The 26,478-nt window shown below is 38.3% G+C and overlaps 2 protein-coding genes across 5 annotated transcripts in view; one reads left to right on the forward strand and one right to left on the reverse strand.

The window, feature by feature from the left end:
- Nucleotides 1-1,568: 1,568 nt before the first annotated feature.
- On the reverse strand, nt 1,569-19,129 carry dhtkd1 (dehydrogenase E1 and transketolase domain containing 1). Of its 2 annotated transcripts, none has more exons than XM_031899044.1 (17): nt 18,818-19,129; nt 17,362-17,517; nt 16,736-16,947; nt 15,733-15,927; nt 14,521-14,790; nt 13,905-14,076; nt 13,235-13,433; nt 12,465-12,777; nt 10,907-10,991; nt 9,639-9,778; nt 8,504-8,654; nt 8,314-8,420; nt 7,067-7,231; nt 5,903-5,985; nt 3,960-4,129; nt 2,509-2,594; nt 1,569-2,053 (listed from the first exon to the last, which is right to left on the reverse strand). In XM_031899044.1, exons 1-17 carry the CDS (start codon nt 19,113-19,115, stop codon nt 1,952-1,954), a joined length of 2,904 nt encoding a protein of 967 aa, XP_031754904.1. In that variant the 5' UTR covers nt 19,116-19,129; the 3' UTR covers nt 1,569-1,951. The 2 variants fall into 2 exon arrangements, with proteins under 2 accessions (XP_031754904.1, XP_031754905.1); XM_031899045.1 differs by lacking the exon at nt 18,818-19,129 and adding an exon at nt 18,562-18,811.
- A 4,034-nt stretch (nt 19,130-23,163) lies between these two features.
- Nucleotides 23,164-26,478, forward strand: part of upf2 (UPF2, regulator of nonsense mediated mRNA decay) — a 42,858-nt gene continuing 39,543 nt past the window's right edge. The window contains exons 1-2 of one of the 3 annotated variants that reach the window (XM_012958641.3): nt 23,164-23,431; nt 25,761-26,130. In XM_012958641.3, the coding sequence (XP_012814095.2) occupies nt 25,778-26,130 (353 nt within the window). In that variant the 5' untranslated portion in view covers nt 23,164-23,431; nt 25,761-25,777. 3 annotated transcript variants of the gene reach the window in all.

The raw sequence follows: 26,478 nt of genomic DNA on the forward strand, positions 1-26,478 counted from the left end.
ATTAACTTGCCCTTGAAAATGTGTCAAGGCAGGCTGTCATTGACTATTCTATTCCTATACTATTCTAAGCCTCCATAGGACTCAATGGTACTCGACAGGTCAAACCTGTCTAATTTTATAAAAAAAAAGTTAACTAAACATTAATAAATCACAAAATATGGTAGTTATTTTTGAAAACCTTGAATTTTTCCAGGAATAATAATGAAAAAATCGAGTTCTGATAAAAACCCATTTGTAAATCTAGAAATTATTGTACCAAATTATGTTATCTTCTGGGTAGCTGGGCAAGGTATGGGTTCCTTTAAAGGAGAATGCAAGTCAAAATTTAAAAAGCATACTGCCCAACAGTCCTCCTATTGTTTAGTAAAAACACCACACTTTTGGCTCACCTAATCAAATATTACTTCACATTTTCTAGAACAGGCAGCCTAAAAAGGTATTCTCCCTTCCTTTCCCTCCTTGCTTGGAGGCAGATGGTTTAAAGGAGAATGCAAGTCAAAATTTAAGTTTGTTTAGTAAAAACGCCACACTTTTGGCTCACCTAATCAAATATTTATTCAGTCACACTTACTTACACACATTTTCTCTGTTTTCTTGAACAGGCAGCCATCTTAAAAAAGGTATTCTCCCTTTCTTTACCTCATTGCTTCATACTGCACATGTGTTTCATTCCCTCCCCCCCTCCCCTCTGCCAGATCCGCTACTGATTGGCTGGTGGGCATGTGTAGCTCAGAACAGGAGACCGGATCAAGTTACACACATGCTCAGAGAATAGGAAGGCTGCCGCTGGCACCTACAGGAAGAACAGAGAGATTTCAGTGATATCACTGTAGTCTTCACACTGCTGTAGGCTGCCAGCACCATATCTCTGAGAAGCAAGCAGGGATCTGGGAATTTAGATATGCAGTAAGTACTTAAAAAGAATGCCTTTAGACTTACTTTTAATTTATATTAACCTTTCATTGTCCTTTAAGCAAATAGCAGCTTTCCCCCGGTGGCCATTTTTCCTCTGATACATAATCAGTTACATTTAAATCTGCAAACAGCATACACACACACACAGACCCTTATTCAGCACACATTTCATCAAGAATACAGGCTCACACAGGCACAACTGTCTCTGATAAAAGTTCTGCTTTGTTTGAGCACTGTAATGGTAAAGCTGAGGTCAGGAGAAAAAACTGAAGCAGACAGCTAGAGCTGAGTTTCTATGGGAACCAGCAATGCCATCTCTTCACTGGCTGCTAGACTGGACCGCGTGTTTAGTAATCTGAGCTTAGAACAACTGAGCATGTCTGGCAAGCCAGGAATCAAAGCAAATTCCTGAGGGAGGGGGATGAGTGGGTTACAGGAGGAGAAGGAAATCTAAGTGATAAAGGGGACACTGCAGCCTTACTATTAACCTCTGGACAACCAGTGTGGCAGCTATTGAAAGATTTCAAAGAGGCTGTTCACTGATTAAATTTTTGTTTTTGTATGTGAGGTTTACATGTCCTTTAAAGAAACAAGAACATCTATTATTTTCAAATCTTTTTTGAGATACAGAACAAACAGAAGCAAAAATTTTATCCCAAAAGCAGGCAGTTAATCTACTGAATGATTTTTAATGGCTTTTTGTTGCCAAAGACATAAATGGTGTCAAATAACTGATCACAGCATTGTTCATAATTTAGGAAATATATTAAGTAACAATTCCACTTGTGTAGCTTACAGAAAACATTTCCTCTGGACAAGCTATGAGAAAATATTGCATATATACATTGCTAGCGGTTATCAGCTTTTCTGTAGTGCTTTGATCCCTATCATGAGAGGAACGATGGCAGGATTTTAAAGTACAAACAACTTCTTTTTTTCATCTGGTAAATAAGTCAATAGTTAAAAACAGCATAAAACTGTAAAACATTCATCACAGGCCAAACCGTAAAAAAAAGAAAAATCACTATTATTCCAGTTATGACAGTGTTTTCACAAGGATTTCTTCTTGTTGCTGTTGATGCAAGATGCCAATACCTACAGCTGGTGCAGGAAGAGCAGGTCTACTTACAAGACGCATCTGCAAAAATAATGATAGTAACATTGCTAAACAATAAGCATTTCAGAAGTAAGAATTCTTGAAATGTATTTAAAATATATCAGTTACATATCTATAATTTATTAAAATAAACTACAACCACTAAAGCTCAATATATTATTGCTGTATACCATTTTGGTTTCTAATTAACAAATAAGTAATGCATCTGAACTGATTCTTCCCCATGATGTCTGTACCCAGTGCACTACACAAAATTACTGAATTTAGGTGTGATGCAACTTGCACGCATAAACTTCAGCCCTTAGTATCACTTTAAATCCCAGGGCTGTCTTTCTGGCAAATAATTTAGTAACCAAAATGACTCAATAACGATGCAGCCTTTAAATGGTGAATTGTGCCTGTAACCATGCACATCTTTGTGCATGTATCTTTTACATACAGAAATTATTTTATTCAAAATAAACATATAATCGTACCTTACAAGCAAGTTGTTTTTCAAACCTGGGTGCAACAAATGACCAGGCACCCATGTTCTGTGGCTCTTCTTGGCTCCAAATAAAATCTTTGCAAGACAAGAAAATGAAGAATTAAGTGAATGAAATCAAGTGTTAATGAATGAAGTGTTGGCTGCAAATGCAAGGGAAAATTATACAGAGGAGTGTACAAATACTGTATTCTACTGCAGTTTATGCAGTCTATAACATGCAGACTACCCATTTTTTAAGCTTTAGTTCTAATTGCTGAAGTTTAATTTTGTCCAAGGTTTTGCTTTCTCGGGTGCTAAATAACAAGTTTGGTGGGAGCATGAACACAGCACTGGCAGTTCTAGATGGGACTGATCTTTCTAAAACCCAGGAGTCCAGCCTCTCTAGTAGTGGTGGGGAGGAAAGCAGGGCTAGGCCTAGACAGATTGTGGTTATAGGAGATTCAGTTATTATAAATTTCAAGTGGATAGGGTAATCTGCCATTCAATAGCGCTACAACTGAACAGTTTGTTGTCTTCCTGGTGCCAGGGTTTGGCATGTGGTTGATCAACTATACAAATAATTGAGTGGGGTGGGGCTGGGCGTGGCTTAGTTGTCTTGGTACATATTGGTACTAATGGCAAAATTAATGGTAAGTGAAAGATTTTTTATGTAATATTTTTGGAAAATTTACCAATGCCACATGCAACTTTAGACACAATCTATATAGACATGAAGGATTGCAGCTGTATAATGCAGAGTTTAGTTTTGTTAGCGCCGAAGGCCCAGCAACCAGCTATGCCACCCCCCCCCCACCACCAGTCACTTACATACACCACCACTCCTCAGGTACCACCATTGGCAACTCCTACCCGCCAGTCACTCACTCAGTAACTGGTAGGGGTTAACTGAAACTAAACTAAGTGATTCTAGAAAGGGTATATACAGTAATACATACACAAACTCTTCCATCCTTACTTTTTCATACCTATGTACAGTATATTTTGTCTCAACATTTATACTATTTTTTTGTAATGTCTCAACAAAGGCCATTCAAATAAACAGCATATACATATAGTTTTGTTGATGGCCTAGCACTGCTGTATTCACAACACTCTGGGACTTGTACGTGAACAAATTGTTTGGCTAAAAATGTATAAACTCTAAAACTTCTACATATATAGATATTGTGTGAATTGTCATACTTCTTGCTTTAGTAGAAATAAGCTCCATAACTATAGCAGCTGCCCCCACGAGATATACTGATCACACTAATAATTGATTTTAAATATATAAAAAAATAACCGTTTAAAGTGAGATATGTGAAAAATGAAACAAATGAAATTGCAATTTTCCCAAATAATTAACTAGCAGTAGCTTCAAGTCATTCCACAAGTTGTGTAATCAGAATGTTCATCAAATTAGCTAAAAATTAATAGAAATGTATATGAGAACAAACATACCTTTGGCCTTTGGATATTTGTGGATTTCTTGTTGCAGAGCTTCTAAAGGAAACGGGCAGAGCTCTTCCACTCTGATGATAGCAAAGCTGCGTCCTTGCTCTCCTAGTGCTTCTCTTTGTTTGTGCAGTGCATAATAATGTTTGCCAGAGCAAAGTATGACTTTGCTTACACTGCAGAGCAAAAAAAATAACTATCATATATGAACTACCAAAACAAGTCTTAGAAGTCTTAGTCAGAAAATGAGAAAAAAATTACCTAATCTGATGCCTTTCTTACCATTATTAACTAATAAGATAACCACCGCATACCTTACTGTTTCAAGCAGAAGTTCTGAAAGCTTGCAGCAATTAAATAGTGTAATAGGAAAAAAAATGTATCACCTTTTCTCGCTTTTATTGTGCTGGTAAGTTAAAAAAAAAGAACAAGAGTGGTTCACTAAATTTCAAAGCAAATGCTAAATTGAAGTTTTGAATGTGGCTACAATGTAGTGGAAAATAACTTGTGCCTTACTTAAGGCAAGTATGGAAGCCTTGGGTTGTGGTCCTTTAGTCCTACCACCTGGGTGATAGTGACCAGCTTGAAGAAAACTCAGTATGAACAATAAGGCTTTTCAACCCAGGGCCAGATTTGTGGGAAGGCAACAAAGGCCTGGGCCAAGGCGGCATGCCACCCACTGGCCACATCTACAGTGGAGACTGGACACGAGATTTGACAGGCATTTCAAGTTCCCTCCCAGTCCCCAGTGTAAGTGATTGTGCTAGAGCAGAGTTAGTGGGAGGAAGTTACAAGCAACAACAGATGGGTGAGAGGGGGTGAGGGTGGCTGGGGGAAAAAGGTGCAAACAGCGAAGGGGTGTGAGTGGCAGGGGGGCATATCGGCGGCAAAACTTTAAATCCAGCCCTGTTTCAACCACCACATGTTTTGGGGATGACCGCTTTATCAAGTGTAAATGTACCTACAATGTAGCAGCACTCAAAATGTTTATGTAATAAGGCTATCAGGAATATACTAGTTGCAAAGAAATTGAAATTTTATTCTTGTAAATTAAGGCAGATATGTAGTATTATAAAGTTAGTTTGAAAGGTGTGTCTTGTCCATATTGGTGCTTTCTAACAAATTGTTTAGGATCAGTTACTCTGCCTATGATATCACTGGGATCAAGAGCTGAGAAAAGTGCCACTGAGCACCATGGAGTGATCCTCTTCCTGCTTCTTCTTACTTTGCTTGGGTGAGCAAGCGCAGTAGAGTGCAAATCCATAACAAAAAAGCCACCCTTTTCACTCACAATTACTGCATGTGTGTCAGCCCTGGGATTTTGAGGAAAGAAAAAGCGGGAAAAACAGGATTGCTCCGTGGTGCTTGCTACAAAGAACCCTGGACAGGACCAGTTTTGTAAATATTTTAGAAACAATTATTGTAAATTACAAAATGTTGTGTAAATGTGATGTATAATCTCTGTAATATATATATATATATATATAAAGTTCAAAGTATCGGCACGCACCAACCAAAAACACCAATGTCCGGGTGCTAACCATAAAATAAAGTCTCGCAGAAAGCACTCCAAGTAAAAATAAAAGACAAAAAAGTTTATTTAGACCCAAATGTCTACGCGTTTCGATCCATGCCGGATCGTCATCAGGACATATATATATGTATATATGTGTGTGTGTGTAGATTTTGTGGTGTAGAATATGTAACACTATATAAATAAAGCATAATAATAAGACATACAGGTATTCATTATTAATCTATTGACATAACTGCTTCAGGCTATCATCAAATGAGAAGGAATGGCAATATATTACTCATGAATTCCTGTATGTCTTATTATTCTTTATGTATTTATGTACATTTTGTTTTCGATTGAGTGTGTATAAATATGTGTAATGTCTTTTTTCAGTGTCTAATGCTGGTACCGCTTACATGCTAATTAATAGTACCTTTTGGGATCTGCAGATGAATCTCCAATAACAGGTCTAAATGTTTTTCCTGGTGCCATATCCTCAAGACTTGAAACAGCAGCCTAGGAGAAAAAGATTTTTAAAAAAACAGTTTGCAGCAGGGTGGAAACTGCTTTCTAAGAAATATATAAAACACATAGGAAGGGTGCTTTTTATTGTGTCAATGAAAAGAGACAACAATAACCTGACATAGAATATTAGTAGTAGTTTATTAGTAGAGTATGCAGGTCATAATTATTAGTGTTATATGCAGATCTGTTAATTACATGAAACAAAAATGTTCATATATGAGCATCTGTATATAAAAGCAAAAAGCTCCATTGATCAATAATATATGTAAAGTTTATGCTCATTATCCTCAAACAACAAGCATTTAGCCAAATGTGACTATTACTGTAATGATGCAAATCAAATACCACTCTGGAATAAAAATAGAAACTTTGAAAAAGGTAAAACTGGCATTAAGTATAACATTAATACAATATAAAAATTCAGCAATGCCATTTCCCATAGAGTCAGTGCCGGATTTCAACTTTGGGCTCCCCAACGCCGCCCCCATTCTGCAGCCACCCCTCCCCCCCCCCCGCGAGCATGCATGCGCCAACACAACTTCCCCCACCCAGCGCGCAAGTGTGGCTGCGCATACTTTCAAACTCCCATAAAGAGCAGTTGTGGGAGGTCCCCGTTGCTCCATATGGGAGCAAATTTTCAAAATTTTACTGCGGCGGGGCAGCCCCTAAGTTTGTGCCGCCCATGGCCTGGGCCTTTGTGCCTTGCCACAAATCCAGGCCTGCATAGAGTCCTGTTTAAAAATCTTAACTTAAAGTTAATAAAGCTAGCATAAGTCCATATTGTTTTTTTTAATGTTAGTAGCTTTACGCCTTAAAGTATAAAGCATCATATTCCAATTTAAGGAAGGTCATATTACTGTAAAATATTTGGAATGGTTAGTGCTACTAATTGTTATATTTGTATAAATCTGAGAACTCAAAAATCAAAAAAAGGTATGTAAAAATCTAAATTCTTGCTGCTCCTCTAATGTGTCTCCTAAGTAATGTTATTTAGCTATCCCTCCTACCAACATTTTATGTATGCAAATGCATCAAACTTGAAAGTTCCATACCGATACACACATTAATTTACCGGATATCTTAAAAGCATTTTCGGAGAGGCAACAATGAGAGGTTTCCTGAAATTCCGAACCATCTGTCTTCGCAGCAGATGAAAATATTGTGCAGGAGTAGTTGGATTCACTATAAACATATTAGCTGTATCTCCATCAACGCCTTCCTCTGAACTGTCACACATCTGTATCAAATAAAGGGAAAGAAGCTAGATCATGTATGTAAGCTGAGGGAAATAATATTATGTGATGCAAGTGCATTGCCAGATACTGTAATATACTTTCACACTAATTGAATATAAACCTGCAACTCTGAACATCACAGTGTAACATATACTTATTAAAGGGGAACTTCGGCTTCTGAACCAAAATTTGTTAAGAAGCCCCACACAACACAGAAATCCCTAATATTCCTATCACTGTAATCTGCTCATTCAAAAAGTATGAATAAATACCATTTTTATATGCTGAAATCCAGCTGCAAACAGTTCTTCTCTTTCAGCATCATTTAACATCTTAGCAAGGGAGGAGGGACTTAAACATTAAAATTGTAGCAACTTCAGTTAAAGCTTCTAATGCTAACGGACTGCTGCTGTACAAATATGGCAGCCCCCTCATATAGGAACATGGGGGATCAGATAGGCAATGTAAAAGCACTGGGCAAATATGTTTAAAGGATAAATAACAGGGTCAAGAAGAGGCACTTATACCTCATATCACTTGGGAAAATGGTCTCAAAAATAAACATAATGACAGCATTTACATACAGAAGAAAGTTTGCTAATAAAAGTGAAACAAGTGTAACCTATATTTATAATTACTTTTAAAGGGACAGTAACACCAAAAAAGGAAAATGTATGAAAGTAATTACTATATAATATAATGCTGCCCTGTACTGGTACAACTGGTGTGTTTTCCTTAGAAAGACTACTATAGTTTATATAAATACCCTGCTGTGTAGCCATGGGGGCAGCCATTTACAGGAGAAAAGGCACAGGTTACATAGCAGATAACAGATAAAACCCCATTATATTCTACAAAGCTATGCTATGTAACCTGTGCCTTTTCTCCTTTTTTCCCAGCTTCAATGGCTGCCCTCGTGTTCACATAGCAGCTCATTTATACAAACTATAGTAGTGTTTCTGTTGCAAACTTACCAGTTTTACCAGCACAGGGCAATTGTACATTATATTTTAATTACTTTAAAAGACTTTCATTTTTTGGTGTTACTGTTCCTTTAAAGTCAAAAGTAAAATCTTGAACAAACCTGTAAAAAACGTTCAATTCTGCATGAGGAGTGTTCTGGGCCAGCACCATCGTAGCCATGGGGAAGGAGTATCACAATACCACTCTGTAAAAGCCATTTAGCTTCACCTATTGGTATGAATTATATGTATATAAATTAAATGTGCCCGCCTTTGCTTTGAAATGGCAGTAAATATTCCATAACTTTATACCTCCAGAAATAAAAGTGTCAAATATGATTTGTGCACCATTGAAGAAATCACCAAACTGTGCCTCCCAAATTGGAAGTAATTTGGGGCTTTCAATGCTCATTCCATATTCAAATCCAAGCACTGCTTCTTCGGACAATGCACTGTTGCTCACCTGAAATATAAAAGAACACGTTAAACCTCAAGTACTTAGCATCTATACTCCTGTTAAGACTGGAGTATATGTGGGAACATGTGGGATATTTTTACCACAGAAAACATCAAAGAACAAGAAGTCACTCATTTAGTTGGTGTATGAATACCAACTAACTCTAGATCCTAAGATCGCTTTAGCCTTGGGAATTTTGCTTGCTCAAGAAATCATCCAAGCCCTCTAAAGGCAATAACAGAATCTGCCATCACAACAACTCACCCGACAGGGCATTCCACAAATTCACTGCCCTCACTATGAAGAACTACTTTTGCTGCTTCAGATAAAAGTTCAGTTCCTCAAATCTAAATGAGTGGCTTCTTGTTCTTTTATGTTTTCTGTGGGAAAAATATCTCCCACTATCTGTCAAGAATGTCATCTAATAAACTTGTACAGGTATGGGCGCAATATCCAGAATACTCGGGCCTGGGGTTTTCCAGATAAGGGGTCTTTCTGTAATTTGGACCTCCTACCTTAAGTCTACTAAAAAAAATATTTAAACAGTAATTAAACCCAATAGGATTGTTTTGCCTCCAAATTAATTATATCTTAGTTGGGATCAAGTTTAAGGTAATAAGGTACAGTTTTATTATTACAGAGAAAAAGGAAACGATTTTTAAAAATGTGAATTATTTGATTACAATGGAGTCTATAGGAGATGACCTTTCTGTAATTCGGAACTTTCTGGATAATGGGTTTCCGCATAAGGGATCCGATACCTTCTTCCAAGCGCCTTTTCCCCAGAGAAAACATCCCCACCCTTGACAGTCTTTCCTTATAGCTTAATTCTTCCATCCCTTTTACCAGGGTTGTTGTACTCTTTCTAGCTCATTAATATCCTTTGTAAAGACTGGAGCCCAAAACTACGATGCATACTCAAGGTGAGCCCTTACCAGAGACCTATAAAGAGGAACATATACAAAAACACCACATAGATATTTTTTATACCTCCAAAAAGCCCTTTTGATCAGAAGTCATATGGTTCAGAGGAATGTATGTGTCACTTGTTTCCTGACAAACCATCATTGCATGTCTCTGACTGAAGGTTCCTCGTCCCACATCCTGACCACTTAGTCGAATATTAAAGCCTTAAAAAAAGAAAGGATGGACAATGTATACTTGTTGGAAATAAAGTGATAACACTGAAACCAACTAGGCAGCATGTATTTTGGGGAAATATTGTAGGAGATACAGGGAAAGTTGAACCCAGGGGACCACCCCCTGGTCTTAAAAGGAACAGTAACACCAAAAAAATAAAATGTATTACTGTACTTAAAATATAATGTACTATTGCCCTGCATTAGTAAAAGCTGTGTGTTTGCTTTAGAAACTCAAGTTTATAAAATACCTTGGGCCCGATTCACTAAAGTCCGAAATAAGGAGTGCTATTTATAGCATGCGTTAAAAATCTTATCACTTCTTATTTTTCGCTCGATTCACTAAAAGGACACTTGTCATAATTAAGAAGCGATGTTCTTGGCGTTATTTATCTTATGATGACATATTTTAATGAAAAAAACTATGCGATAAGCGTTATTGACCTTTAGTGAATCGGCCCCTATAACGCTTATCGCATCGTTTTTTTCATTAAAATATGTCATCGTAAGATAAATAACGCCAAGAACATCGCTTCTTAATTATGACAAGTGTCCTTTTAGTGAATCGAGCGAAAAATAAGAAGTGATAAGATTTTTAACGCATGCTATAAATAGCACTCCTTATTTCGGACTTTAGTGAATCGGGCCCCTTGTTGTGTAGCCATAGGGGCAGCCATTCAAGCTGTAAAAAGGAGAAAAGGTTCAGGTTACTTAGCAGATAACAGAGAAATGCTGTACAATACAATAGTGATTTATCTGTTATCTACTATGTAACCTGTGCCTTTTCACCTTTATTTCAGCTCGAATGGCTGCCCCCCATGGATACATAGCAGCATGTTTATAAAAACTAAAGTAGGGTTCCTAAGGAAAACACACCAGTGTCACCAATGCAGGGCAACAGTACATTATATTTTAATTACTTTGATACATTTTCATTTTTTTGGTGTTACTGTTCCTTTAACTTTTTCATTTTTATGTAACCTTCAAGGGACTTGTATGAGGCAGAAAGATGCAAAAACATTATTTTAACATTGCCCAACTAATGGCCTTCTAACTGTTGAACAGCAATGCCTATTATTGCCTGTCTTGTTTACTACCAAGTTCTACATTCATACTTACCTTGACAAAGCAGTGACCCAAATGCCAAAGCTTCAGCCGTGGCCCAATCTAGCTTTATTGCTTCTTGCAGCTTTTGTATTCTAGACTGAATTTATAGAATAGAATTTAAGAAATACATCCATTGTGAGATCAGTTGTGTTTAAAGGAGAACTATACCCCCGGGTGCTAAAAGCCACCTTAACTATCATTGCCTTGACCCCCCTCACCGCTTCCTTATGGCATAGTTCTTAAGTTTAAACACTGTCCCTATCACTAACCCCTAGCTAAAATAGCAGAGTAGCACAGCAGCGTACCTGGCCAAAATCTTCTTAGCAACTGAACACACTTTGGGTCTCTCCGCCAATACGAACTCTGCTTGCGCATGCACAGTTGATGGTAGCAGGAAATCCGCTGTGCAAGCAGGGTTCGTGTCGGCGGTGAGACCCGAAGACCGTTCAGTTGCAAAGCAGATGTTGGCCAGGTACGCAGCAGCGCTACTCTGCTGTTTTAGCTGGGGTTAGTGATAGGGACAGTGATTAAACTTAAAAACTATGCAATAAGGGAGAGGTGGGGGGGGGGGGGGTCTACAGAGTGATAGTTCCACTCAAAAACAGTTTTTTTTCACAGTGAAAAAATTGTAATTTTAAACAACTTTCCAAAATACATGAAAAAAATAATTTAAAGGGTTACTTGTTAATGTAATGGCTATTAAAAGTAGTATCTAGATAAAAGTAGTAACTAGATTCTTCATCTTAAAAAAACAAAACAAAACACAGAGGCCTCTGGGGAAGACTCTTTATGGGTGGAAAAGAGTAGGGCTTTTTGTTTTTCTTGCAGTGTTATTGGTAATAAATTATTAAACTATCTTTCATAACTTTGCAATCCTTCCTACAATAATGATTAGCTTTATTTTGAGTCATGGGTAGCTTGATTCCTATGGAATAGTTACATTGTTTTTAGTCAGACCCAGAGAAGAGAAAGGCATAAACAAATACTGCTCTCAATTGTAACTGAATTTATAAATAACTTTAAAACATTAATTGTAAAGATGCTTACATTTTCTTTCATTATGCAAGCAGTTTTTGGGTGACTGCTATGGCTGTAAGTGCTGCTGGAATACCGAGGGTATATCAGTGAAAAGGAACTTGTGAATTTTGTTCACCTTTTCTTATTGCCCCGCCTGTTAAACGATTAGTATGATTTATAATAGATACCCAGGATCAGGCAATCCACTGTCCCCTGCTTCGCACATACCATTACCATCCTAAACAACAAAAACTCTGCAACCATACTGGTTACGATCACCTTCAGTCTTACTTTCTGTCCCTCTTATATTGTAACCACTTGCAAGCAGGAACCCTTGCCCTACTGTCTTCTGGCAATAGGCAATTGTAACAATGCATCTGGTTAAATGTTTGTATGTAAATGTAAACTGTTATGTCTTGTATTTGTACCCCTCTCACTGCAGGAGACAATGGTGCCATATTAATAACAACAACATTAGGCAACAATGTTCTGAAAAGTACTTGCTTCCATACAATTATTACTAATTATTAAATATTTAATTATGAGACATCACCTGTGCATGCATTTTGAGAAGATGGCTGTGCATTTGGAATTCCTCAGGAACTTCTACAGATTTGGCTCCAATAAACTTGAGGAGATCTGCAGGTACACCTGTATCCCATGTTGTGATTCGAGCAGATGGTTCAACCATCTCCCTCCAGTGAGCCTGCAGGTTTGTGGATGGTGGACTGTATAATGTCATACTGGAAAGGTGGTCATTTAATTTGGAGTAATAACTAGTCCTTATCTCAGATGCTTCTTCCTCTGTCATTAGCCCTTCTGCTACCAATCGTTCAGAGTAAATGTCAGGTATACTTTTTCTAGATCTGACAAAATACAAGCAGATTAATAAAAGTCATTCCATGTTGCCAATGTCCCATGTGTTCTGAGTGACAGGCAGATAACATTCATTCAGTTACTACATATAATAATGTGGCTACAGTGTGGGACTATATATATATATACAGTATATATATATATATACACAGTGTGTATATATATATATATATATATATATATATAAAAAACCATCAAACTCAACAGTAGAAAGCACTCACAGCTATAGCGTGAATCAAGTCAGTGATTTATTTCAGCATACCATCTACGCGTTTCGATTCTACTGTTGAGTTTGATGCATTATTTTTGTCAGCACCCAGCCGTTGCCCCGATACTGGTGAGTGCCGATTCTTTACAAGACTAATATATATATATAGTCCATGTGTGTGTATATGTAATGTCTAAAAAATAGATTCAGCATAAGAACATGACAAGTTTTGTACTCACCTTATAATTTTGTACATGCTAGGATTTGTGAAAAATGGTTCATCAAGTTCATTATGCCCCCATTGTCTGTAGCAGAGTAAATCTACAATAATGTCCTTGCGAAAACACCTTTGATATTCAACTGCTAATCGTGTGGCTCTCAAAACTTCTTCAGGGTCATCTCCATTAACATGTATAACAGCACATCCGACAATTTTGCCTAGCAGAATAGGTAAAAATAAGAAGGTTAAGAGTACAAATCTGATTGACAGACCTATTTTGCAGGAGGAGACTGGCTTTGGCAACATTGTTTAAAAAAATTATAACCAGGAGTTGAGCAAATGCTTCTTTCAACAGCATGTCCTTTAAACTACATTTTAACATTGAAACCAAGTCATGAGAAAGAGGTAAACAAAAATCATTAACCTTTTTGTCCTTGGAAAGGAAGATTTTTACACTAAATTGCGCACTTTAGAATTTTTGGGACCAATTTGCAGTTATTAACAGTGGCAGGTGAATGCTATTACTGTTAGCGGAAGAAAGGCCATATCCCTTTCAGCAAAAAAATGTCTGAAATTAGCAAAAAGGATTTAAAAAAAAAAAAAAAAAAAATTATTTCCATTTAATCAGTTTCAAACTTTGTTTTATTGCCGAAATATAAATGTCCGTTTCTTAAGTAAAAATAACTTACCAACATCGCTGCTGTACAAGGAGGACCTCCCACGTTCAGCAGGGGTTGTGTAACCTAACTGGTTATTAACAATCAGATGAATGCTGCCTCCTATCCGATAATGAGGAAGATTTGATAGTGTAAAAGTTTCTGTAACAATTCCTTGGCCAGAGACTGAAGCATCACCGTGTACCTGAATTATAAACATAAACATTACCAATAGAAAATGGATCATTATGGCATACAATAAAAAAGAAAAAAAAAATTGTGCATTAACCTTCTATTCTTCATGCTTACGAAAATACCCTTTAGCTCTTCCACAAAGATAAAATATTTCTCTTCAAAAAAAAAAAGTATGATAGATTTTTTTGTTCTACAACACAGAACAACTGATAGAGGTCACTTCTCTCGGTATAACAATGTATAACTGTGGTATATAATGTATAATTTACAATAGTATAATATTTCAACAGGAAAATAGAGATTACTATTTAATTAAAGTTTAATTAAAGTTTAACAGTCCTTATGTTTGCAAACACACATATGTGTGAAAGCCTAAAACAAAGTGCTTACATAGCTCCAGTCTACACAGCACAGCAGAAATTTGACACAAAATAAATCTGGTAAATATAATTACCTGTAGGCATACAACCTTGTCACCAGGCAGCGCAGAATTCTCTGTAGAGTAATCACCATCTGACACGGATTGCTGCCTTGCTCGAGTTTTGCCAACAGCTACTGGGTTTATTGCTTCCAAGTGTGATGGATTGGGTAGCATAGTCACATGCAGAGGTCGGTGGGAACCAAAATCCAGATCCACAGAAGAAGTTAAGTGGGAAAGTACATCACCTATTGCAGGGGAGTTTTCGGGGAACTCACTTAGGCCACGCATTTTACGAAACATCAGCTGCAATGCAATGTAAGCATTTAAATTATTTCTTGCAAATTTAAATTAAACACTATTTATTCATTACCTAGAAGTTAGAAGTAAAAATCTATAGCAGGGTATCAGACAATTTAACAGTTTGGGGCTCATTTACCAACAGAAGCAAACTGCAAAAATCCCCACCAGAATTCCATGCAATGCAGGTTACTTTGTACTAGCAAATATATAGCACAATACTGCACCTGTCAAAATATGCCTGTCCAGATCTAGACATGTGCAAAAGCAGATGTTAAGCTGGCCATACACATGGCGATCTGACGATGTTTCGTACGACCATCGGTCGCACGAAACATCGTAGGATCCGCCACACACCATTCAGGGCTGAATCGGCAGGTAAGGAGGTAGAAACAATAGGATTTCTACCTCCTTCTGCCAATTCAGCTCTGAAGGGAGAATTTTGGTCAGGCGCCTTCTATGGCGCCCGATCAAAATTTTCCAACTGGTCCGATTGGCGAGTCGGCCGATATCAGCAGCTTCCTGCGATATCGGTCGACTCGCTGACATACCATACACGCACCGATTATCGTACGAAACGAGGTTTCGTACGATAATATCGGTGCATGTATGGCCACCTTAAGGAACAGTGGCTCAACAAACTGTCATATTTAAACTGATTTTTTTTGTTGGGGGCGGGGGGCTTAGTAAAATTAGAGAACTAGGCAAGACTCTAAATACTTTTTGGAAGTCACTATATATGTAAAGTGGCCATATAATTTTAACTATAAATTCCTCCAAGTCTGCATGGAAGACTATAATCTCATAATATTGTTTCTTTCTGTGATGCATTACTTGTATGTCAAATAATGTTCAAAAAGATCTGATTGATTATGTGTAACTGCCTTGATGCAATTTATATATGTGTTATAAGTGCTTAATACATACAAAGCCAGAATTAAGCATTACCTCTGGTGGAAACTGGAGAAGTCCTGTAAGAAGGTTTAGCCTCCCTCTGTGCGGCATTCCTATAATTATATCTGTTACACCAGCAAATGCACACATTTTAAGCATCTCATGGAAGAATCCCATCATGCTCTCAGCCCCCTCTCCTCCATACCTTTTTACTGTTGAAAACTTTGTGGCCAGAAAGTGGTCAAATTCCTGTAATAAATATATAAATGTTAATAAAAACTAAATACACTGTACATAAAGTTAGAATTAGATTTGTTTTGCCTGGTAAGGTCTGATAATCAGTGTGCAGTTTATTCTTATTGCTTGTCATAGTATTTTTCACAGTATAGGAGAAAATTTAAACATTAGTTAAAACAAATGTATATTTTATATACATTTATACATCTATCACACAAGAGCCATGACTATCCTGTAAATGACAGCCTTATAAACAGTGCTTAGTGATGTAATTTCTGTCACGTCTCACTGAAATTAGTATTATAATAAACAATGCACTTCCTTCTGTGCTTTTATAGGGCCATGGTGCTCCTATGACTTATAACATCCTTATATTTTACAGTAAGGTGGGGGGGACATTATTCACTATATGTTAAAGAACATAAGAAAAGCGAACACCATTGTGGATTATATAAACCACTTTAATAATAAGTATATTTAAAAGGAACTTTCAAATGCAGGAATATTGAAGCATAAAACAGAGTTCTTTTCCTTTTTCACTGTGGCATTTCCAGTACCCCAAGAGTTCTTTAGCTGCCCAGTTACCAAGGAAAAAACAGCCACCAAGGATTCTCTCAGTGCACTCCTGTTCAACCAGGGCTCTCTTGCTGTGCATTTCTATTGTATATTATATAGTCTTATTATATATTATATAGTCTTATTTACATAAGGTGCAACCAACATCTATAGCTGTGTATTTTTATTATTTACTATTCATTCTTATTTTTTATCAGACATACGACAGCAATTGCTAGATTGTATAATTAGTGTCTTGGTTTACCTGGCATTCTAACATCAGTCTTGCCAAATGTTTCCTCTCTTCTGTTGAAAAACTTTCTTGTTTCAACTCTTCAAATCTTCTAGAAAACCATTCCCTCTCTTTGAAATTTTGCAACTGGCTTGTTTCAACTGAAATCTGGCCACAATATGTATGATCCAGATATGCTAGCACCTCTTCAATGGTTGCTTCTGATTTTCCCATGTTCAACAATCCTGGTTAAGAAAATGAAAAGACAATGGGGGATATTTATTAAAGTGTGATAACAGTATAGCAGGGAACTCCATACAAAAGTTAAAATGTGGTACTGTATTTTCTCATGACTGGATAAGAAGAATATTCATGGAACAATTGGAAAAGCCGAGTCCATAAAAACATTGAGTGGCAGGATGTGCCGTACATGTCTCTACTTGGCCAGCCTTGAAATAATATAAACAATTCACTACAAAATCCAACCTGGCCTGATTCAAAAAGCCTACAAACAAATGGAAAACCTATATTAAATGGGAGACATGTTCCAAGATATTTGTGTTAAAGTTCCATGGCTATAAAATATGCTAACAGAATAACAATATCTGGACAGGGTGTTCAGGTAAATAGTAATTGCGGTAGATGTATTTCCTTCTTACCAGTAGTGATAAATGGACCATGAAGTATTTCAGTTAGCTCTTGTATTTCTGGTACCATATCCATTACTGCCTGGCCAGTAAATAATGGGTTAATCTTGGCTGCTTTGTGACCATGTTCACGGTAAGCAGTAACGAGCCGAGCAAGGCCATGATCCACTGTAAATAAGATAACAAAATATACAGTAACTATTAGAAAGAAACAGCCAATGGCCAGGTTTTTCGAAAAGGTAAATTTACCTTAAGTGTGTTAATTTTAATTAAATCCAGAGATTTCTCTAACTTTAATTTATTAATCAGCTACAAATCCTGGCCCCTCATAATGTCATGACTTGGACAAACCTACATGATAATAATATTGATCCTAATGTCCTCTTTTGGCCTGTACCACAGAAACACTTAACAGTAATAACACTGGAGTGAAGTGTAATTTTATTTACGTTTAGCATTAACATTCAACTAAAGAACAAGAATTTGATAAAACAATTTCTATATTGCCACACTGAACATGTTGGTACAAAGATCTGGCTGTAAGGGCCGTATGACAAATATAAATTTGTCTTTATTTTCCATTGTTTTTTAAAATCATTTTATTTTTTGTTCTGCTGCTCTACAATTTTTTGGTTCCTAGGCTTTTACTTGGGGATGAATAGCAGACGGCCTGAAGAGAAAAATAAGTAATATGAAATAAATAGGAATAAAAATGTAGTCTCGTAATAAATCTGGGTTAGGTTAATGAGTGCATGAATTTATTTGTTACTAATTATTTACCATACAAGGGCTTGATATTCAGCATGTAAAGCTGGATTGCTACCATTGATCCTATTTCTCAGGACACCTTATTATGCCATTGACTTTCACTGGACAACCACACAGCTGAGGCCCAGTGTTCTACTAAGCTATTTTTAACCAAGTTTGTCAGCTAGATCAACCCTGGCACCTTCATAGTTCTAAGGCCACAAGATGGAAATCCTTAGCTAGGGGTTACTTCCATCCACTGTGCAGTTTTAGATTTCCATTATGAAGATGTGAAAACACCACAGGTGGAAAGTGTATACCTGTATTGCGTTGTTGATTCTAGATGCTAGAGGGAAATGCATATCTGTGGTACGATCAGCAGTTAAAGAGACACAGAGTTTATTGCATTCACACGAGCTTCTCCGCTGTCATTTCCTTAGGTGGCATTGCAAGGCCCTTACAAACCTGTCAGGCTGGCCGCTTGCTTGCTCTCTGCACTGCTCTCCTGCAGCTCACTGCTGCCTGCGCTTATCTTCGGTCTGTACCCGTACACCCCACGCTCTGTGCGATAGAATCTGTAAAGCCCGGGCCTCCATAACACAACTGGCCGCCTGCATGAGCTTAACCAAGACGACATTGTCTTACTAGCACTTCCAGCCGGCGCAGCGGCGAGTAAATTGTTAACCCACAGCAGTGCCTAGCCATACACAAACCAACACACAATTCACGAAGCTTGCTCCTTCCCACAAGCGCCGATTGGTTGGATCCGGGGGCGCGGTGCATTGCACTGGCGGGTCTTCTCGGTGCCATCTAGAGGGGCGTCGCATTGCTGTGCCTTCATCGCTACTGGTGACCCCGGACACAGGGTCAAGCACCGAGCAGTTCTGCAAACTTATGTCACGATGTGCCCTATTTTCACGATCCTTAGAATAGAAAATGCTTGTGTATGTAACCGTTACGAAATAAGGCGTATATAAAGGTAGTTCGCCATTATAGTGACGGAAAAGTTTTCTTTTCATGCAAGGAAAGAGAAGTAAAATATTCACGTATGCCAAAAAAATCGTCTAACGCCAAGTACGCTAACGTCTAAACTCCAGTGTTAGAACGAGTGTTTCCACCAATTCAGCAGTGTCTTCTTAATTTGTTGTTAACATCGCAAGCAAAATGGAGTTAACACCAAAAAAATACATTAATTCGTTTTCAAGACATGATTTATGTGAGTCACAAAAGGTACTTCAAATTCAGTGTGTGGTGCATAGAACAACAATTTTATCACCAAATCATAGAAAATGTCACATTTACTGATGTGGAGTAACCCTTTAATCTTTCTTACTGGAGTATTCTTTTACACTCATTCCTTATGAATAAGACCCCTGCTATTAAGACTATTTCTTTTTTTATTCTAGCTCCAGTGACCCTAAAACTCAGGAACATTGCCCCACAAGACAACAAAAGATCAGATCAATTACCCTGTATGTCACCTTTTTACTTTCAATGGTGAAGTGTAAGATGCTGTCAGTTCCACAATTTTTATGCCTTAGGGCCGTGGCAGACGGGGAGATTAGTCACCCGCGACAAATCTCCCTTGTCACGAGCGACTAATCTCCCCGATATGCCATCCCACCGGCTTGAATGTAAATCGCTGGTGGGATGGCATACGCAGTGCTGCGATTTCCTGAAATCGTGGAAGTTTCCTCTCAAGGCAACTTCCGCGGCGCTGCATATGCATATCGGAGATTAGACACGCGTGACAAGGGAGATTTGTCGCGGGCAACTAATCTCCCCGTCTGCCACGGCCCTTAGTCCCCAAACTTTGCAAAGTTGGTCACTGGAGGACTGCAGATCAAAAATAGGAAAAATGGGTTGGGCCACTAACAGCCAATCAGATTTCATCCATTGAATTTTATTGGTTTAAATGTAAAATGCTGCCATTCTCACACTATTTATGCCAGGGTGCCCACTGTTTGTCACTAGGTGATTTCAACTCAAGGTTATCACAATTTATCTATTGACATAATTTACATTTATTGCCATTCTTTAACTATTAATCCTAGAGTCCCTAAACTTTGCAGAGTTAGTCACTGGGTAACTGCATTTCCAGGATAGAAAAAGTGGGCGGAGCCACCAACTGCCAATCAGATGTCACTCATTGACTTTCAGTGGGGCAATTTAAATTGCTGCCATTCAGACACTATTAAAACCGGGGTCCCCAAACTTTGCACAGTGGTTTTTACTATATAACTGGATTATAACCAATTATACTTCCAAGTCAATTAAATATTTTTATTACATGTGATGTCCCGATGACGCCCTTTAAAGGAAAAGTAACACTAAAAAATTTTAAGTAAAAAAATCTATTCTACCCTGCCCCAATAATTGCCCTATCCTGCAAACCATTTATTATTTTCAATGCTTTAGTACAAAATACCTGTTAAAACTTGGCTTCCGGTCATTTGAAGAAAGGCGATACAGCGATGCAGGGGAAGTATCGGGGGAAGCAGCCACTATGCGGCGATCGATTGATCGAGTTTAGCCTTGCTTCTGTATATGAAGGAGTCAGGCTAGGCTAGTCGCTTCTTCTTACCTATGGAACTCTATCCCTGAATCCGTAGGGAACACTCACCCACTCTCTTTAAGAAAAAGCTCAGCTGTTACCTTCTGGAGCACTAAAACATTATTTTGCCCAGTCCTGCGCTTAAGGGCAAATGCCCATACCTGGTGCACTCTTACCTTCCAATTTGTGCCTGTATGTTACCCAACCACTTAGATTGTAAGCTCTACGGGGCAGGGACCTCCTTCCTACTGTGTCTCATACCATATGGCACTTATATATATATTTATTGTATTTATTTATTATATCACTTGTCCTCCCTGTGTGTAATTTTGTATTCTGTAAGATTGTACAGCGCTGCGTACCCTTGTGGCGCTTTATAAATAAAGTTATACATACATACATACAATGATAAGATGGACACCAGGAGCTCTTGCAATCAAACTTTAACTCTTTATTGTCCAAGACAAGTTGTAGTAGTGCAGGGATAAATCAATACTCACACATGCAGAGATAGCAGAAACACTCTGAGGATAGTAAGAGAGGATGCCACCGGTTTATCCCACCTCTTTTGGAGACTGGGCAGGGTAAAGCACCTGTCATCTTGGCACCACTATGGAGGGCAGTCTGGATAGATACTCCAATCCTTAGGCTGAATACCTTTAGCTTGTATGGGTCCTACAGCCGACTATGTATCAGGGATTTACACTGACCTGTATCCTGAGTCTTAACCATGGCCCTAGGCTAAGGCAACATTGCCTGTATGGAAGGATATTTCCAGCTAACCCCCTGGTTGGAGCCTGAACTGCTCTTACTATCTAGTTCTATCTGTCTCACCCTCCTAGAGAGTGCTATTACGTTATTCTGCTATTCTAAATAGTCCTCATTAACGGGGTCCCTGTCCCCGACTTGGCTTTACTGGGGCCTATTCTGATCCTAGGCTTAGTGGAGCTTTTCCTGAGACTCAGAAGCAGCCAGAGGAAGCCACACCTCCTTGCTAAACACTATATGAGAGTGCAAGGGGTGAGGACAACCAAATAAACCAATAAGGTATAAGGCATAACTCATACCCCCCAACTGTCCCGCTTTCCGTGGGACTGTCCCGGTTTTAATAGCGCTTCCCGCTGTCCCAGATAGTTCAATGAATCTATTAATAGATTACGGAAATGCGAGACAATCATTGAAGTATCCGGGACAGCGGGAGGCGCTGGATGGAACTGGGCGCTGCTGCTTCTTCTTTAGCGTTTCCTCTCTGTATGCAGCTCCTTGAGCGGCGGTGACATGCCCTTTTATAAAGTTGTGCCCCGTGCGTACTGACGTCACACATACGCATGGGGCGCAACCTTATAAAAAGGCCTGTCGCCGCCGGAAGCCGCATAAGGAGAGGAACCGCTGAAGAAGGAGCGTGTATGGGGGGCACTGTGCATGGGGGTACTGTCTCAATTGGGGGAACTTACTATGGGGGTGTTGTGTATGGGGGGTACTTTCTATGGGGGCACCGTGTATGGGGGCAATTTCTGTGGGGGGGTACTGTGTATGGGGGCACTTTCTATGGGGAGGTACTGTCTATGGGGACACTGTGTATGGGGGGTACTGTCTATTGGGCCATAGGGGGCACTGTGTATGGGGGAAAAACTGGTACATAGTTGTAACTCACTTATAACTGACTGCCTTCTCTCTATATTTGTATTTTATATGTAGTTGCTATATTGATTTCCTTAGGTAGTACAGTATGAGAGTATAGCACAATTTGCGTCTGATCCTGCCATTTCAACTATATAAAAGGAGTATTTCTTGAAAAAAAAATGGATGGGGTGTGGTAATTGGGGCGTGGCCAAAAAAATTGCCACACGTAGTGCGCCAAATCTTTTTGTCCCTCTTTTCATTTTTCAATTGTCGGGAGGTATGATAACTGTAAACTGATACAAGGTTCTTTGCCAAGTTGGAGGTTTTGAAGCAATAGGGGCAGTTTAACCCTATGAGTCCCTACAATTAAATGTAAAAAAATCTGTGTTTTTTAAAAATGGATTTTAATGCAGGATTCTACTGGAAAAGTGTTATTAACTAATAAGTTTTGCAAAGAAAAAAAAACACTTTTTCCCTTGACAGTATTCCTTGTAGTGAGCTCTACTGGTACATGGGCTGTTGTGTATTTATGACAAAGGGTTGCACACTTGTAAGCGCACTATAAACAAATGATCATTTTTGAGTACAAAAGCAGAAAGTGGCATCTATGCTATGTGACCATTATGGAACCCATGCATTTGCAAAGCGCTTGAATTTTACCTTATATACAGTAATTCCAAAGTATTCGTTTAATGATTTTGGCGTTCGTTAGTAAAAAAAAAAAAAAGAGTTTTTTTTTTTTTTTTAACAACATAAAGGATTTTGAAATTCATTCCTGTGACGACGAAATATTGTGGTTTACCAACAATAAATAACCCACAAAATAAAGACATTCGATTTCAGCGCCGACAAACACCTGTCAACGCCTTTCAGCACTTCCGCTTCCTCTATGTTGTCCGAACTTCCGGAGCCTGGAGGGTCCTCCAATTAGCTGTTTAATGCGTGCCTGTTTACTAACAATAATTCGCCTTCCACTAAGCCACGCCTTTTTATTTTTACAGTTCGTTGTATTTTCCTAAATTCGACTGTCCTGACAAAGATATGGAATAAGCGCAACGAAATTCATTCTTTTGCTAGAACGGCAGTGATATGGCCGTCCTCGGTGCTGGGTCTTCTAGACGGAATTGTGCTGGGAACGGAGTGTTTACAAATTAAAAGGTAAAAGGTCTGGAGTGAGGCCGTTGTCTCATGGCCTGGAACCTCATTTTTCTTGTTAACTCACCCAGCCTCCTGCGGTAAAGAGAGTGCCGCGGTCCCTTGGTGCAGAGTGATTCAAGGCTCTGGCAGTGTGAATTCCCTCCGTTGACATCCTCCACCACCACCACCACCACCACCACCACAAGCTGTGGACGCCACATGACAGGCTAACGCTGTGCATGTAAAGAAACTCAGCTTGTGGCTCTACAACTCTTGGTGAACTGTCACTCTCAGTCTTCGGCTGTAGGGGATGTTGGGAGTTTCAGTCCAGCAAAGTTGGAGGGATGCAGGTTTGACATCCCTGCCTCTTTATTTATGTGTTGCGCTCGATAAGGCAAGCACCTTTTATAAACTTCTTTAAAGCACCAATGGTTATGACAGGGATTGCTTATTACTGATATCTGTATAGAATGCTGCTAGGCTAGACTTTCTAAGATACTGTTAGTGCAAATGTCTGGATTAAGATGTACGTTTGGCTGAAATTGATTTAGAAATATACGTAGTGTGTATGTTTTTGCAAATGTAAGCAGCCTTCCTTGGCTTGTGTTTGTCAGTTAATATTTTATCTGTACAGAGTCTCACAAAAATGTGATCCACACACTGTCTCAATGCATATCCAGTGCAATAATTAAATGAAGCACTAAAACCTTTATTAAGTATTACATATTAAAAACACATAACTACTACTCGGTACAACCCAAGTGGAGAAATAAAGTGCATCTTTGCATGTTAAAATGTAACTTAAAAAGCATAAATTGCTATAATATCTAGGAAATTTTCGAATGCTATCCAGCTTTTATTAAATTGTACAGAAAGAAGAAAGATCTTTTCTGACCCTTAATTAGTGTCTGTATGCCACATATTGTGCTTGTCTGTGGCTTTTGGCCACAGGGAAATGCCTTGTCACTTGTGAGTTACTCTCTGGTGTCTTAGCTTGTTTTTAACAATCATTTCCCGTATGTGAATTAAAGGACCATAGCTCTGCTGCGTAGGGTTAAACAAATAAAGATTTTGTATCCCAATCATCTTTAGCAGCCCCTGTAACTACATTTGGAGCGACTAAAGCAAATGTTGTGGATGTGCTTATCTTCAACCAACTGTGGTTGGGCAACTGAAAGAAGGAAAGTTTCTGATCTCACCGAAGTTTTCTGGCTTGCTGCATAATTACATTTTTTTCCTTTTTCTATCTTTTATTTTCATGAGTAGGTTTTTGACAAAAAAAAGAAAAGCTCATCACCCTTAACATGGCATGCTTTAAATTTTTGTCAAAAACCTGTTTGTGGATGTAATCAGGTAACAGCCAGAGCAATCTATTGCAGAAAAACCGAGCAATAACAGGAATTCATAGTCATTTTGTTGCCTGATAAAAGATGGTTAGGTAAATTTTAGTGTCCAGTTTGCCCTTTGTTTTTGTGGATGGACTGGTTCATAGCTATTTACCAACACCAGGGTACTTGCATACAAATGATATCTAAATTAAAAACAAATGAATACAGTTGGAATATCCAGCTGATGACACTTTATTTTGAATGGGCAGATATTCCCAAATAACAGTGTTTAGTTTGTTTAGGCTATACCTAGATCTGAGCAGTAGTGAGTAAGAGAAGTAGCTCTATATCTGCTGATTCTGTATTTACTTGATGAAAGGGGACATTGGCAGAAACATTTTTTTAGTTCAAGCAAATGTAAAGTTGTATGATCTCATGATGGTCTGTTGCAACTGTTCCACCCAAAGTGCTGTACATAGTCAGATGGTCTAGATCAGTCCAACTGCACACAAGTTGGGTATGGTGTGCTACCTGTAGTCTTGAATCTGCTGCTGAGAGGGCATCTTAAATTAGAGTGAGATTTGGCTAGACTTAAGACAGCAACAACCTGTAGCCTTGTGGGACCCTGTCCAACCATTCTACTTATAGAGAAAGTTTTCTCCCCAGCTTTTGGGGGAAGGGGCACAGCCCTCAGCTGTTTTCCCCTCAAACAGGCCCTGCTCCACCTCAACACTCAACTCGCGCAAGAGTATTTGTAATTAAGTAGATGGTAAGACTGCACCGCATTTGCTAAAGCACATAGTACTTTTGGCATTTGTAAAAAATATTTTTGAGCAAGGGAGAGGTTACAGAGGCATTTATTTATTTACTGACAGGCTTTTTTTTTTTCTGGGGAGAACACAGAGGCACATTTTTACTGGGTTCTCTATGTAAAACAAGTACAGCAAGATGTATTTCCTGACTTTACTATGCTAAAATAGTTTGCTGTTCTGCTCTAATTTTTTATAGTTTTGTGTTTATAGGATTCTTTTTACAAATAATGCCAGCAGAACGCAAGAAACCAGCAGGTATGGAAGAAAAGGAATCTCCATCTAGCCCAAGGGACAAAGAATGTGCTGAGAAGAAATCTACAAGCAGCAAAGATCGGGTTAAGGAAGAACCAAAAGCAAGCACCAAAAGAGATCAATCAAAGGCTTCTGAGGAAAAAAAGAAGCGAACTGATGAGGACAAGCGGAAAAAAGAGGAGAAGGAGTGCAAAAGAAAGGAGGATGATCAAGTCAAAGCAGATGATGAGCAGCAAAGTTCAGAGGGAAAAAATCAAGAAGATGAAATAAAAAAGAAGCAGGAAGAAGAGGAAGCTCATCAGAGAGAAGCTGCAGCATTACACATCAAGTAATTATAAATTAACAAGCACAGAATTTGTTTTATAGCCACATAGAAAAGCACCACATATCCTATGTAAAATATAGTTGTAAATGGTGCTAACTAATCTCACTAGTAATAAATAGTGCTTAATGATGTCACTTATATTTTCTGACCCAATGAAATTTGTATATTCTGAGAAATATAATGTATATACATTTTATTAGGGGTGTGTAGACTTTTTATATCCACTGTATGTATATATATATATATATATATATATATATATACATACATACAGTGGATATAAAAAGTCTACACACCCCTGATAAAATGTCAGGTTCCTGTGCTGTACAAAAATGAGACAAAGATAAATCA

This window comes from Xenopus tropicalis, chromosome 3 (assembly GCF_000004195.4).
Source record: "Xenopus tropicalis strain Nigerian chromosome 3, UCB_Xtro_10.0, whole genome shotgun sequence".
Taxonomy (NCBI): domain Eukaryota; kingdom Metazoa; phylum Chordata; class Amphibia; order Anura; family Pipidae; genus Xenopus; species Xenopus tropicalis.